Consider the following 15,790-nt stretch of genomic DNA (forward strand, 5'->3'; position numbering starts at 1 on the left):
ACTGATTCTAAAAAAGCCTTATAAATCCTGACCCATGTTTTCTGAAAAACTTCAAATATGTATTCAAAAATTGCAAACAATGTATGTTGCTATATCTATTATTACATTGGAGAGAAATCCGTCCTCATTTTTCCCGTGTCATTGTTTCGCACTAAACACAACAACAACATATCACATGTCACTAACAACATAAGCCACAACGTGCGCAATTAATTTACGGGTGGTGTAGGCTACTTTTCATTGCTCACCACACATTTGCCTCCTCGGAGCATAATTAATTGCGGCCAGCACAAACTCACAACATTACGGGTCGACCATGTTATTCCCTAGCGTCACCACTGACCACCACCGAGCGCAACCGAAACACTGCGAGCCGGACAACATAACGGGTAAACAATTTTGTTCCCTTTAGCGTGAGCACCGCCACCGACCACCGCCGAGCCAAACCGAAAGCAACACCACGCAGTCGCTATTGAAATCTCCCCACAACAACAACACACGCGACGCGACCACTTCGCTTCAACCCCCGCCGTTGCTTTCACTTTGCTCATGTCTCTCTATCACACCACACTCACGCTAATATGTCATGCACATCCCACACAAAACATTAAAACACGCCAGTGTCTGTCTCAACGCAGCTGCTCGGCAGTCTGGGTTGCCAGGTTGGGGGCAGATAAGCAGACAGCTCAGTGTTGCCAGATGTGCGCCAGAAACAAGCAACCACCTTCATGAAAAAAAAAAACAGCCGAGAGGGGTCCGCGATGTTTCACGGGGGTCTGCGATGTTTCGCGGGGGTCCCAAGACCCAAGACACAATTTTGGTACCCCAAAATAAGCGAGCCCTCGCTAGAGCCCCGTGCGCGGCTAGCGGACCGGGCACCCGGACCTCTAGTACTGTACATAGCAACAAGAACCCCAAAATGGGTTAATAGAATTGTGTGACACTCAAACCCAAACATGATTGCCTTCAGCTGACCCCAAAACATCTTGTCCTTCTATTCTTAATATGTCTAATAAAAAAAAACCCTAATACAATTAGGTGTAAAAACATTATGTATGTTTCTTTTAAAGTTAATCCAAAGTTTCTTTCTTTCTTTTCTTTCTTTCTTTCTTTCTTTCTTTCTTTCTTTCTTTCTTTCTTTCTTTCTTTCTTTCTTTCTTTCTTTCTTTCTTTCTTCCTTCCTTCCTTCTGCTTTATTTTTCATAATGTGAACACCTCAGTGATTCAATTATACATCAATACTATTTACCTGATTGAATAAACATATCTATATTCTGATAGTATTAATATGCTATAATGTACTAAACTTTGTAGTTTTGTACAAATAAAACAAACACGTTTTTCCATACAAAAGGGGGGGAAAAAACAATGAGCAAACATACAGAAGCACAGATATCTAACCCATGTTCAAATGCATATTCTTCATTAATCTTTGTCTCACTTGTTCTATTGCTGACCTCCCTCATCTATCCCATCATCAAAAGCAGTTCATCGATGTATCAATTTACATACAGTTTGTTCTTGAGGATACGTAATTATATAAATGAAAAACTAGGGTAGGCCTACAAATGATGTAACTAATTATGTAGTCTTTCTTTTTCCATGGTAGCACAGTTGTAAGTGGAGTCTGGAAGTAATGAATTGACAGAAATGACAGAAATTGTGTGTCAGGGTGGGCTTTTGGTTACAGAGACTGTCCCTGTTGCAGAAAGATCATTATCTCAGTCTATTGTTGTGATTGCAGGAGGAATCAGATTTGGTGGGTTCCAGCCCAAAACACTGTGCTCCATCTGTCTAAGCAGGTCTGGACAGAGATTCAGCCTGGTGCTTAATGCCTTGACTCGCCCACTTCTGAAGTCGGAACAAGTAGCTTCATTATGTTCATTCATTGTGCTCATCACATTTGATTTCAGCATTAATTAATTAATCAACAGGGTTAACACAGACTCCTCTCTATTACTACTCTCTCTCTCTTTCTCTCTCTCTCTCTCTCTCTCTCTCTCTCTCTCTCACTGGCTAAGCTGTTGAAGATGGATGGATGGTGTCAATGCTGATCTGTGTGTGACAGTTGCTACGCAAAAAGAAAGAGTGTGATGTGTGCCTTCTCAAAGGGAAACTTATGCAAGCCTAATCAAAGTGAAATCTCTCTCTCTCTCTCTCTCTCTCTCTCTCTCTCTCTCTCTCTCTCTCTATCTCTCTCTCTCTCTCTCTCTCTCTCTCTCTCTCTCTCTCTGATGGTGGATTTAAGGCAACATGGAAGACAATTGAAAGAAGGTCAAATCTTGAGGGTTGAGGGTTCATAAAAAAACACACACATACTTTGCCCATAGTAGTACTATAGTTTCTAAAGACTACTAAGGCCTCCAAGGGGCTTTGGGGTTGAACAAGTGGGGCGAGCTCAACTCTGTGGTTGTAGTTCTTACCACATCACCTCCTTCACGACAAGCCTTTCTCTACAAGGTTGAGCTGTCCCATTTGCTCTTTTTCTCTCTCTCTCTCACTGACAGACCCATGGCTAATTGTCTCTGCAGGCCAAACTATTTTTCACATGGATTCCTTGGATCATTATGCAACTCCCCAAATAGGAAACGCCCATTTCCACCTAAAAATATTTTCTGTATGTTTTTTTTTTTTTCAAAAACAAACTTTTTCCTATTTTCGCGATTTTGTCCAAACCTCACCCAAAGTGTTAGACCATATATATGCAGTCATGCGATCAAGTTGCATCTGTCTGATTCTTTTGGAATACATTTTCCAGTAAATGTTCATTTGCCTTTACTTGTTGGTGATGTTGTTCCTGTAATTGATTTAGCTTGATCTGTGATTAGCTTGTGTGTCGGCGTTTAGGGAACTGACAGATATTGTTGAAGTGTTGGCATCCTCCACTTTTACAGATGAAAGCCTAGCTCTGTTACCTGGAAGCAATGAACTTTGAACATAGGATACTTTTAATAGAAGTGTGTTCTGATGTGACACTCAGACCCAAACATAATTACCTTCAGCAGTATCCCCATCTGATTAGTTGCTTTGAACCTATGGTTGACTTCTGGACAATGTGCTTTTAAGTTACATTACACAGAAATCTAAATAACTGGCATATAATTTTTATATGAGTTATTATTGCTGTTCTTTTTTTTTACATTGGTTGTATATTTTGTCTATTAGTTTTACATTGGTTGATAATGGGGCTACTCCACAACCTCAAAGACATGTACAAATTGTAGTAGAAAGCGTAAATATATATATATTTTAATAATGTCTATATTAGTTTCTTGTGTCAGACAAAATTTTCTTGTATTTCATTTTTTATTTTATCTCTCTATCATGTGTTTCATGTTTACAGCTGTTGCTGCTATGACACCTGGATTTCCCCCACAAGGATCAATAAAGGTTTATCTCATGTTAAAGTTCCTGTTGAAGTAAAGAGTATTATATTTGTGTCCACTTTGTGTACAGTAAGTCACAGATGCTGAGGAGGACATGAAAAAATTAATGGCAGTTGGCATCCTCGTGGTGGCAGAGATAGGGGGACTTTATCTCCCCACTGACCTTGGATTCCCCAGAAGGATGTCTGGAGCTCTCTGCTGGAACTGTTGCTCCTGTGAGCCGACACCGGATAAGCGGTTGAAGATGGATGGATGGTGTCAATGCTGATGTGTGTGCTCTGATAACAGATGCTATGCAAAGCGAAAGAGTGTGATGTGTGCCTTCTCAAAGTGAAACTTATGCATGCCTAATCAAAGCGAAAGTGATGCGTGCTTACTGCTTAGGCCCCGGACAATCACACACACACACACACACACACACACACACACACACACACACACACACACACACACACACACACACACACACACACACACACACACACACACAGTACAGCTCAGCCACCTTTGTTGTCATTCACAAAGAGAGAGAGAGACGTTTTTCTCCGCAGCCAGCTCACCTCGTTTCTTCAAAATACTTGAAATAATGTTCTGACCCGTGGTGAGATCGCACATAAAGCGCTGGAATGAGCTGCAGTGCTACTGGCAGCTCAGAGTGCCGTTGTTATCTGTGTTGCACGTGTCAATCTACATGCTAGTGCTATGGAGATGATATCCAAACCGCCCTCTCGTTCATAAAACAGTCCTTTATAAGTTGTCCTCCAGCCGTTCTCTGGCTGTGTGTGTGTGTGTGTGTGTGTGTGTGTGTGTGTGTGTGTGTGTGTGTGTGTGTGTGTGTGTGTGTGTGTGTGTGAGTGTGTGTGTGTGTGTGTGTGTGTGTGTGTGTGTGTGTGTGTGTGTGTGTGTGTGTGTGTGTGTGGCCACATTTTTGTGTGTGTGTGTGTGTGTGTGTGTGTGTGTGTGTGTGTGTGTGTGTGTGTGTGTGTGTGTGTGTGTGTGTGTGTGTGTGTGGCCACATTTTGAAGAAAAGGCCTTTTTCGCAAAGAGGCCTTTTTCTCGTGTTACCACAGTCAAAAAAGTTGTCAATTATAGAACATAGCTGAACAGAATGGTACATCTAGGAGAAAAAGAGCTTACCACATAGCTGAATTGCACATTATGACAAGGGTAGAAAAAAGACAGATGTTGTCCATTATAGTAAAAGAAAAGAAAAGAATACTGTCAATTATTAACAATTATTATTATTATAAAAATAAAAAAAAGGCATAATTTTAGGCTACGCCATGACATTGTTAGAAACAAAAATAGGTAAAGATGGACATCAAAAGCAAGGCTGGGAAACTACACTTTTTCATCATTAAGTTGCTTTTTTAATGAAGTTGCTGTGACTGGGCCAGTCAGCTTACATGCCTTCCTCTGCAACTGGGTGATATTCAGCTCATTCTTTTCAAAGTCCTTCCATAACGGAGCCAGCTTAGAATGTATCTGCCTATCTGCTTTCGCTGGTAGCGGCGTAGCTGGTTCACTGTGAGACCAAACGCTGCTGGTAGGGGATTAGGGGAGCTTCAGAATGCAGCAAAGTCACGACAAGCAAAGTTTCCTCGCTGTGCTATTGAGACGGACGGTTATTCAACATCATTGTTCATCCTGACGGCACGTTTATACACACACCATTGCTCTGGCTGCCACCGGACATCCAGGTATGGTTGATGTAGTCAACAAAGGGTTGTAGCCGGTCGCTGGCAGAGAGGATATGTGCCTATTGAATGTGTTTTCAATCTCATTGGCGGGGATTTATTTTCTGACAGGAGTTATAGGACACTGCCAGGCCAAGTTGCTGTACTTGCTGCACCACAAAACACTTTAGCTGCGGCGGCCCACATAGCTGCCTCAAAGATCCAAGGGGTCCCCAGCATGGGGTTAACCATGTTAAACAGTGCCGTTGAGTGCTATACTCAAACAACACGGCCGCACGGCCGTGTTGTTTGACACCTTACATTATTGGCACTTCAGTGATGCTCGCGGAACTCGGCTTCGCCTCGTTCCTGACCGCATCACTGGCGTGCCAATAATGACGGTAAAGCACACCCTCTCGTGTAATATTGCTTAATTCACATAGATATTCATTCAGACCATCAACAAAGTAACAGATCATGAAAAAGTGAACGTTTGCACATTCCTGAGCGATAGATACCTGGTTCAAGCCACTCCTTGTTTCTGTCCTCTCCTTCCAATGGCTCATGCTGACAGGCAGGGAATGCAGGCGTGTCATGCTCATGTATGTCTTGAGCATGATTGACCAGGCTTCTCCACTTTGCCTCCATCATGTCTGCATTGCCACTGGGAGTAGAACCGGCGGTCCAGTAGAGGTGGTTCACAAAAGACTGCTTCCAGAGCTTTACAACCTCACAGTCACGTTCTCTCGAAAGGGCATCCAACTTCTTGCCTACGGCTGTTATTGCACGCACACACACACGCGCACACACACAAACACACACTTTAAAATGGCACTGACAAAATTGAACTACTGTGATTGGTCTTGCCTTCCATGTAGCCATGCATTTTCAAGGACAAATACTTACATTTGGCAATATGCCAGATATCAAAGAAGTGTTGTGTTCCTTCAGCGCACAGCACATCTCGCACCCATTTTGCTACCTGCAGAATTGGTTGAATTGTACAGATACATGCCAGAATTTATGAGTTAACTAACCCTTCAAGTAAACTTGAAATGCATTCACATTCAAATATTTCTATTTCTAAAGTAAAAAAAATACAAAAAGTATCTATCACCACAGAGCCCCTCTCAGTTTCTTGATCGCCACAAGTTGATCGCCACATGAGACCCATTGTAACCAAATTGCCATCTTATAAACACAGGAGACTTTATTCAACAGCTTTCAGAGGTAAATATCTCCAATTCCACTGCCAACATTTATTTGGTTACCCTTGACGTGGCCTCCCTTAGTTTACACAAATATCCCTCCATGACTTTTCTGCCAATTCAACTATCACCAGAGAAAGTGTGTGTGTGTTTGTGTGTGTCTGTCTGTACCTGGCGGTTTCTGTCGGTGACAAGGACTGCGACTTTCAAGTCCTGCTCCTTCAGTAACTTGATGCTGCGTTGCAGGCCCTCTATCTCACACCAGTTGCTGTTAGCAACTTCTGAACTCTGGAGCACAATCAGAGAAACAAAAAACAAACCTAAACAAATGGGAATCCCAAACACAAACAAAGTAGAATGTAGCCACATAGATATGGCAGAAGGTACATGATGCATGAATAACAGACCTGTACAAGCTGAAGGTCAATGACTTTATTCAGCCGGTCCTCAATAAGGGAGTATGTCCCGTATTTGGCACAGTGTCCTGGACTGTCCGATCTGTAAAAAGCACAAGGCAAGAGGAAAATTATGGATAGATGCCAAATGTCTTAATATACAAATTATTAATGTTGTACTTATGTGTATATTCTAATGATGAATATAACAATGAGCATGGTAACCAACCTGCAGTCTCCAGACAGAATCAATCCTCCTTCCATCTCCTTCAGCTCACTGAGGATACTGGCTTGCTGGCTCTGCCAGGCCTGGATGACGGTGGGAATGGTGTAGTAGCGCTGATGGCGGAAGTAGGTGTTCACGCTGGTGCACTGTAGGCCAAATAGCTGGAGCATTCTGAATGTCTGCTGGGGCATACACCCTGAAAAGTGTACAGCTCCACTGAGCTGCAGGTTGCACTCAGGCATATTTCTGTGCAGCATTGACTGGTTTCGCCAAACCCTCTTGAATCCACATGCTGAACAGACCTATGAAATATATTCAAATGATCAGTGGTGTACTGTCTGTGTGTACTTTCTTATGGCTGAGGAATAAAGTGAGAACGTTTTTGAAGAAGAAAAAAAACACAGAATTCAGCATAAGACACTGGGTTTTATGCTGAAATCAGATTGAAAGCACTATAGACCGGGAGCCAGGCCCAGCCCTCACGATGTTCTCTGCTAACTTTTTTTCACTATTATTTCCTGTTTGCATATACCTTGGGCCATCACAAGTTCATACTGAACACCCCCAACTCGGGGCCGTTTGGTCTCAGGGGCCCCAAAACCCCTTTTTGGGGCAATACTAATGAATACTAATGAAGTACTCAATTCAGTGACCTACGTTCAATGAAGTGAATGGCAGGTCGTTAAAATATGTGAATTCCTTCACCAGTAGCCATCAATTATACGATACGATATACGATACGATAATACTTTATTGTCAGTTCACACTGAAATTTGTCTTGCGACACAGCAGCCATGTATGCAACAATAAACATGACATAAGAAAACAAAACAGAATACATACATAAAGACATACAAAGACAAGAGCAATGTCCACCTCTCAGCCTACCCCAAGCCTACAACTCCTGATTAAGCCTCAATGTCGTCTGATGGACAAAGGACCTCTTCAGTTTGACCTTATTGTATGTAGGAACACTGTATCTCCTTCCTGAAGGCAGCAACCTATATTCTCCATACAAAGCATGGCTTGTGTTTGAAGTGATATTCCTTGCCAACCTTATCATACTGTCATTATACGTAGATGTATAGAGCCTCTGAAGTGGTTGTCCAACAATCTTTGAACAAATGTTCAGTTGCTGCAGCAGTTGTGACTTTAAGGCTACAGACAGACATCCATACCAGGTGGTACTACAGTACTGAAGAACACTCATAATAACAGAAGTGAAAAACAAAAGAAGAATCTGTCTACTAGCACCAAAAGATCTCAGGCGGCGAAGGAAATAGACTCTTTGCTTTGTCTTCTTACCCACTGATTCAATCTGGTCTTTCCATGACAGAAGGTGGTCAATTACTACTCCTAGGTATGTATACGAACATACCTGGTTGATCTGTTCACTATGAATAGTAATGGGGGATCTGTGTATCTCTAGTGGGGCACCAAAAACAATCTCCTCTGTCTTTTTTGTGTTAATGATAAGAGCGTTGTTATCACTCCACTCCACCACCTTATTTACTCTGTGTTGGTGCAGTCCAGGATCACTGGAACTATCCAAAAGAGAAATCAAAACTGTATCATCAGAGTACTTTAGAATGTATTGGTCTGGTTTGTCAGTGCGACATTCAGACAGACATTCCTCAGTACGACAGCTGTCAGTATAAAGGGTGAAAAGTACAGCTGAGCTTACACAACCCTGGGGAGCACCAACATTAGTAGTTAATGCTGCGGAGAGGGTTCTGTTCACTTTCACCCTCTGTACTCTGTTAGTAAGGAAGGAAGCATACCAGTGAATTAAGTATGGATTCAGTTCCAACTGTACCATCTTTGACACCAGAATATCAGACTGTATTGTATTGAAAGCTGAAGAGAAGTCTAAGAACAGCACCCTTGCATGATTCTTATTAGACTTATCTAGGTGTTTTGTAATGAAGTGGACCAGTGTGACAACCGCATCCTCTGTACCGCAACCTTTCTTATAAGCAAACTGACAGGGGTCGAATTTGTCTTTAGTTATACTTACAAGATGTTGCAACAGTATTCTTTCCAGTGATTTCATGATCACTGAAGTGAGAGCTATGGGTCTATAATCCTTATGTTCTTTTGGACATTGGATTTTGGGTAGTGGTTTTATGTGTGAGGTTTTCCAACACAGAGGAATTATGTGTGTGTCTACAGAGGTTTGAAATATTGGTTGCCACACAGGAGCCAACTCAGATGCGAAGTTTTTGAGGAGGAAAGCACTGCACTCGTCCGGCCCATTAGCTTTCCTTGTGTTAGTACACCAAAACACTTTTCTGACATCCTCTTCAGTGCTGATATAATATATAATAATCTTTCGGAGACTTTGGCAGGCTCAAATTTAGACGTAGCCCAAATATAGAGATATCATTTGATTCTAGACAACCTCAGGTTTCCAATGGGACCAACCTTGTCATGCTAGACCACATTTTGGCGAGGGAAAAACAGCCCTCACCATTTTCCAAATCTCATGCAGTTTTGGGCAAGAACCATGCAGTTTTTTGCACGCAGTACAAATATGTAATTTCTGCCTATTGTAAAAAGGAGACCACTTTACTGTATCTATAGCTGTATGAGACCACTGTACTTAATCTATTGCTGATATGAGACCACTGTACTGTATCTAGACCACTGTACTGCATCTATAGCTGTATGAGACCACTGTACTGCATCTATTGCTATATGAGACCACTGTACTGCATCTATAGCTGTATGAGACTATAACTGTATTGCATCTAGACCACTGTGCTGCATCTATATCCCACTGTACAGAATCTATAAACCACTGTACTGAATCTATAAACCATTGTACTGCATCTATAGACCAATGGTCCAGTGGTCTACAGAGCCTGGGGGGGGGCCCAGGCTCTGGAACAGCTTGCCCTCAGTGGGGGGCGGTCGCCGCAAAGACTCGGTAGATGCAGTACATTGGTCCACAGATGCACTACAGTTGTCTATAGATGCACTACAGTGGTCTATAGATGCACTAGCGTGGTCTACAGATGCACTGTGGTGGTCTACAGATCACGACAACGGTCTACAGATGCAGTATAGTGGTCTACAGATGCACTACTGTGGTCTATAGATACAGTAGTTAGTCTATATATGCAGTACAGTAGTCCCATACAGCTATAGATCCAGTGCAGTGGTCTCTAGATGCAGTACAGTGGTCTTAAGATGTAGGATAATGGTCTGTAGATGCAGTACAGTGGTCTTAAGATGTAGTATAATGGTCTATAGATGCAGCACAGTGGTCTCAAGATGCTGTACAATGGTCTTTATATGCGCAGTACAGTGGGATATAGATGCAGCACAGTGGTCTAGATGCAATACAGTCATGGTCTCATACAGCTATAGATGCAGTACAGTGGTCCAAATACAGTACAGTGGTCTCATATCAGCAATAGATAAAGTACAGTGGTCTCATACAGCTATAGATACAGTACAGTGGTCTCCTTTTTAAAATAGGCAGAATACGCAGTACAAATATACATATTTGTACTGTGTGCAAAATGGTTCTTGCCCAAAACTGAATGAGATTTGGAAAGTGGTGATGGCTGTTTTTCCCTCGCCAAAATGTGTTCTAGCATGACAAGGTTGGTCCCATTGGAAACCTGAGGTTGTCTAGAATCAAGGATCTCCATCTTTGGGCTACGTCTAAATTTGAGCGTGCCACAGTCTCCGAAAGACAGTCTCGCCGGCGTTCCAGCCAGCAATCCCGCAGGTCTCATAGGGGTAATAAAACATTGAAAAAAAAAACACTTTTTTTCTTGGGATGATCAAAATCCCTATATTAGAGGTCCTGGATGCCAAAAATCCAAACTAGAAAAATAGATAATAAGCAATCGCACGTGGACCCCTCCTAAGGCCTCTACTATGACTGAATATTACATTTTCTCCGATTTGATGTATAGTGCAGAATTTTGGCTACAGAAAGAGTAATTTTCAAGATACAAAGGTCATCTTGGGCTCAAATTGAAGCTTAGGGACATGGGAGGTTTTGTATATACAAGTGAGGCAGTGATATTCACCATAAAGTGCTGGAAAATAATCATCTTTGTTGTTATTTGTCAAGCAGACAGTTTTTTTGTGTGTGTTTCTGGGGATGTTGTAGGTCATATTTAAAAATACAATGGTAGCAAGCACCAGAATCCTATTTTGCTACTTACCCCTATGTGTCAGGATAGTCCATGCCGAATTTCATATGTGTAAGACAATTTATGTAATTTTAGTAAATTTATATTGCCATGAATTTCGCCCCAAAAAGGGGTTTTGGGGCCCCTGAGACCAAACGCCCCGAGTTGGTGGTGTTCAGTATGAACTTGTGATGGCCCAAGGTATATGCAAACAGGAAATAATAGTGAAAAAAAGTTAGCAGAGAACATCCTGAGGGCTGGGCCTGGCTCCCGGTCTACTAGCATAATGCAAAGTGATAACCCGCTTCAAACTGCACTAAGATCAGACAAAACACATGAAGTCCACTATGCAAAGTGAATGCATGACATTGACACATTCCAAGAGGGTACACGCCACCAGAGCTTTCTACAGGTGCAGGATAAAAAGTACCTGTTGGATTTTCACAAATGTCCCCTCCTGTCTCTGTATGATGGCTTGCGTGGCCTCACAGCAGCTCGGGAAAGTGGCAAACAGCTCCATGAGTTGGCTGTGACACACAATATACTTATCGATATAGCTGAGAAAAAATAAAGGAAAAAAAAACAAAAGTTTGAACAGAACAGCCAGTATCGTGACATGAACAGATTAGTGTAACTGTGTAGTGTGTCTTACCAAGGGGCAGAGGATGCTTCAAGGTGTGGCGAGTCATCAGAGTTCTCAGAGAAGAGCTCGTCTTCAGCCTCTGGAACCCAATTGTCATCACCTTTCTTTGGTGCTGAAATGATTAGTCGATACATCGATTAGTTCATCAACATAATTAACACATTCTGATTTTTTTTTTTTTTTTTTTATCCCACGATTTTGTAACCCTATTTTTTACACCCAGTGCCAATTGTCTATGTAATCCTGGGCACTACCTTCCCTCTGCCAACCTAGGGAGGCCAATATCGATTATAATTGGTTGCACGGCCCCTCACCTGACTGCTCGCTATCACTCTGAGAGATGGTGCATTGGCTTTGCATCGGACTGGCCTCAAAGCTTGAAATGTCTGTCTGTGTTTCCACAGACACCATTTGGGGGACTGCCTGTGTCCCTAAGGACAACATCTGGGGGAAAACCTGGATCCCTGTAGAAAACAACAAGTGATATAATCGTAACCATTCTCTATAAAAGGCTGTGTTGGCTAAAACGTAATTAAACGCAAATTAAAACCTACCCAAAGAACGGTGTGGTGGTCTCCGGTAGCTATACTGAGTTGCCTTGTGTGCCGACTCCCTTTGTGGCTCAGAGGGTGGAAGAGAGGGTTCAGAAGATGGGCCAGCTTCCTCCTCTTCCATCATAGGCTCCTCTGTCACGTCAGGAGTCGCAGAGTGGCTTTGAAGCGTCTGTTGTTAAAAAAAAGGAGCATTCAGTGTTTACGGTTCTCATAGTGGGTTCCAGGAGGTACCCATTAAAATGAGAAAATGTTTTATTTCACTATTATTAATTACACTCCAACACTTAGACCGCAGGCAGGGCACAGACTGTGGACCTCAACCTTTTCAAATATTGGAAATAATTGTATATCTTCAACCCCTACACTAAAGTAACAGAACTAAGGGATGTTCATATGCAATCTACTTGATCTGATCATAACCTTGCTTTCAATGAATCAAACTCACTCTGGCCTGTGCTCTTACACAGTGGTAAAAAACATTTGCTGCCTGCTCCGAACGCCATGAAAAACACTTTTATCATTACAGACTTTCCATACTTGTGTAGGAAACCTGATTTTACATGACAAGATAGTGTACAGTACAAAATATTTTCAAATGGGGTCTGCAGCCTAACGTGTCATTGACAATACAATGAGAGCCACTGACTTAGGAAACAGCTTGCATTAGACAATGATATTCTTGTACCTCAAGCTTTTGCATGTGGATAACAATTTGTAACATTTTAATTTGCACATGAGCCTGCAAATAGATCACATACTACACATGATACTAAATGTACATAGGATATCAGACATTGAATAGCAGTGGTGTAAAGTAACTCAGTACATTTACTCAATTACTGTACAAATAAAAATGTATGTAACAATTTTCACTACTTCTACTCCACTACGCCTCAGAGGCAAATATTGTACTTTTACTCCACTACAATTATTTGAAAACTTTAGCTACTAGTTACTTCATAGATTTAGATTATTATTATTACAAAATATACGCCACTTCACCCCTATGATTATTTGAAAATAGCCGATCTACAAGCTTACAACTTGTGACCTTGTATTGAACTGTACTTCCCTGTGCTTGTCTTTGCAAACTGTAATAAAGTATTCAATCAATCAAAGGTTGATTGATTAGATCTGCTATTTTCAATATATATATATATATATATATATTTAGAAATATGATAACGTCTGAAATGGGACATTCTGCATAATGAGTACTCTTACTTTTAGTACTTGTATAGTAAGTATATTTTGACGCCAATACTTTTGTACTTTTACTCAAGTAAATTTGAATTACCGGACTTTTACTTGTAACAGAGTATTTCTACATTGCAGTATTGATACTTTTACTTAGGTACAAAACTTGAGTACTTTTCCCACCACTGTTGAATAGCATTATAACTGCTCAGTTTCGCCTAGCTGAGGGCTCATACCAACATTTATACTTATAGTGTTCAGGGAAATGCTGATAGCTTCTATCCTCCCCCTCCCTAGCCCTGAAACATGACTGTCATACCATGACAGTCATGGTGCCGAGTCCCCCCGGTTTATAGCGGTGTTCAATTTTTTTACATTGCCAACTCACATACATAAACGTTCAGATTTCAAATATAAAGTGCTTACCCCCGAGCCACGGATGTTACAAGGCGACCCGGACCGCGATAAGTACCCGTATCTCCCGTATTGTTCAATAAAAAGCATTTTAATCCCATCGCCGGCCATTTTCTTTTTTTTTTGGTAATGTATCAGAGTGCAAATACACATCCCAACCATTAGTGTCGCATGGTTGAAAGTATCGGAGACAATTTGGAGAAAATGGCCGGCGATCGGATTAAAATGCTTTTTATTGAACAATACGGTTGATACGGGTACTTATCACGGTCCGGGTCGCCTTATAACATCCGTGGCTCGGGGGTAAGCACTTTATATTTGAAATCTGAACGTGTATGTACATGTGAGAGTTGGCAATGTAAAAAAAAAATCGAACACCGCTATAAACCAGGGGGACTCGGCACCATGACGCTTGTTTACAAGCGTCATGTGAAGCATGGCTACCCCCTCCCCTTCTGTTTTTGGCATCGCTACTGACTGCTTACCAGTGGTGTAAAGTAACTAAGTATATTTACTCAAGTACTGTACGCGTTGTGAGCTTGTAGATCGGCTATTTTCAAACATGTGCGTACTTTTATAATGTGCGAGCAACAAGCGCTGGTGTTACGACATCCGAGCAAAACAACTAACCATCATCGGGTCCAAAACACGAGCAGGACGGGGACACACACATCGCGGGGTCCTGGGACTACCAGGGGGTCCGGGCACCACCAGGGGGTCCCGGGACCCCCGCGAAAACATTACAAACAACGTCATAAACAACAGTTCTGCGTGCAGCCCCATGCCAGGGTCGGTGTTGCCAGGTTTAGCGAGAGAAAAAAAGCCCCCGGTGGTCCCCCGACCCGACCCCCACTTCAGCAGTGGCACGTAGGTGTCGAACTCTAGAGGTTCATTTTGATACCAATACTTTTGTACTTGTACTCAAGTAAATTTTTAATTCCGGACTTTTATTTGTAACAAGAGTACTTTTACTTTTACATTTGAGTACTTTTTCCACCGCTGCTGCTTACATGTACTTTTGATAGTCCTGCAAATCCTAACACATGTTAGCGTCAAAAAGATAGTTAGTTAGATCCACACTTACCCGAGACAAACCAAGTTTGTGAACTGCAGCAGCTGATCTTGCACTCCCAGAGGGTTGTCCAGGCGACTGTATAGAAGGTATAGCACCTTCCATAAGTCTCACCCGGTCCAAAGTCCTGAATCCCAATCTATGAGAGATCAGATCCCCTTGAATATAATCCTCCTCTCTGAAATGGGCTCCACATATTACGGAGTGTCGGTCTTTCACCGACGACGCAGTAAAATCACCCCTTTTCAACTGCACGAATCTCACCCATGATCTAAAGGCTGGCGTGCCTTTCTTTGGAAAAGCGTGGACTTTATGTCCAGAAAGGGTGGAATTGGTACACCCTCCACACGCACAAATATTAACCATTCTTGCAACTAAAGTCAGGCTAGAGAAGATAAAATAGCAGATCTACAAGCTCACAACGTGTTGCCTCGGTTAGTAGTCAACAAGTGCAACCAGGATGTAGTAAGAAGAGGGCTCTTTGCTTCCGCCACTACCTGCGTGTGAATCTCAGCGCCCCCTGCGGCGCTGATACCGTCTGTGACGTCATCATTACGCTGACACACGCACGCTATGAAATGTGGACCAAAATATGCGCGTGCATGAGGGTCGTGGTTGGGCGGACAAAATGTTCGATAAAAACGCTAAAACTGGGTCAATTTCGCTAATTTTTTTTTCCTCTTCATGAAAGTCACCTTTGTCCTAGTCCACATTGTGTATTGAACAAAAATACAACCTGCAAGTTGGCCTTTAAGTTGCTTTTTTAATGAAGTTGCTGTGACTGGGCCAGTCAGCTTACATGCCTTCCTCTGCAACTGGGTGATATTCAGCTCATTCTTTTCAAAGTCCTTCCATAACGGAGCCAGCT

The 15,790-nt window shown here is 42.2% G+C and overlaps 1 protein-coding gene across 1 annotated transcript in view; it reads right to left on the reverse strand.

The window, feature by feature from the left end:
- Positions 1 to 15,284, reverse strand: part of LOC308081524 (uncharacterized protein) — a gene marked incomplete at its 3' end in the record, with an annotated part of 28,832 nt that extends 13,548 nt beyond the window's left edge. The window contains exons 1-10 of the mRNA XM_080457895.1: positions 14,935 to 15,284; positions 12,240 to 12,408; positions 12,000 to 12,149; positions 11,695 to 11,797; positions 11,473 to 11,599; positions 6,895 to 7,193; positions 6,678 to 6,768; positions 6,442 to 6,558; positions 5,969 to 6,044; positions 5,581 to 5,838 (exon numbers count right to left, since the gene is read on the reverse strand). Of these exons, the coding sequence (XP_080314021.1) occupies positions 5,581 to 5,838; positions 5,969 to 6,044; positions 6,442 to 6,558; positions 6,678 to 6,768; positions 6,895 to 7,193; positions 11,473 to 11,599; positions 11,695 to 11,797; positions 12,000 to 12,149; positions 12,240 to 12,408; positions 14,935 to 15,027 (1,483 nt within the window). The 5' untranslated portion in view covers positions 15,028 to 15,284. The remainder of the gene's footprint in view (positions 1 to 5,580; positions 5,839 to 5,968; positions 6,045 to 6,441; positions 6,559 to 6,677; positions 6,769 to 6,894; positions 7,194 to 11,472; positions 11,600 to 11,694; positions 11,798 to 11,999; positions 12,150 to 12,239; positions 12,409 to 14,934) is intronic.
- Positions 15,285 to 15,790: the final 506 nt, after the last annotated feature.

Source organism: Gymnoscopelus braueri (genome assembly GCF_963280865.1).
Source record: "Gymnoscopelus braueri genome assembly, contig: SCAFFOLD_102, whole genome shotgun sequence".
NCBI lineage: Eukaryota > Metazoa > Chordata > Actinopteri > Myctophiformes > Myctophidae > Gymnoscopelus > Gymnoscopelus braueri.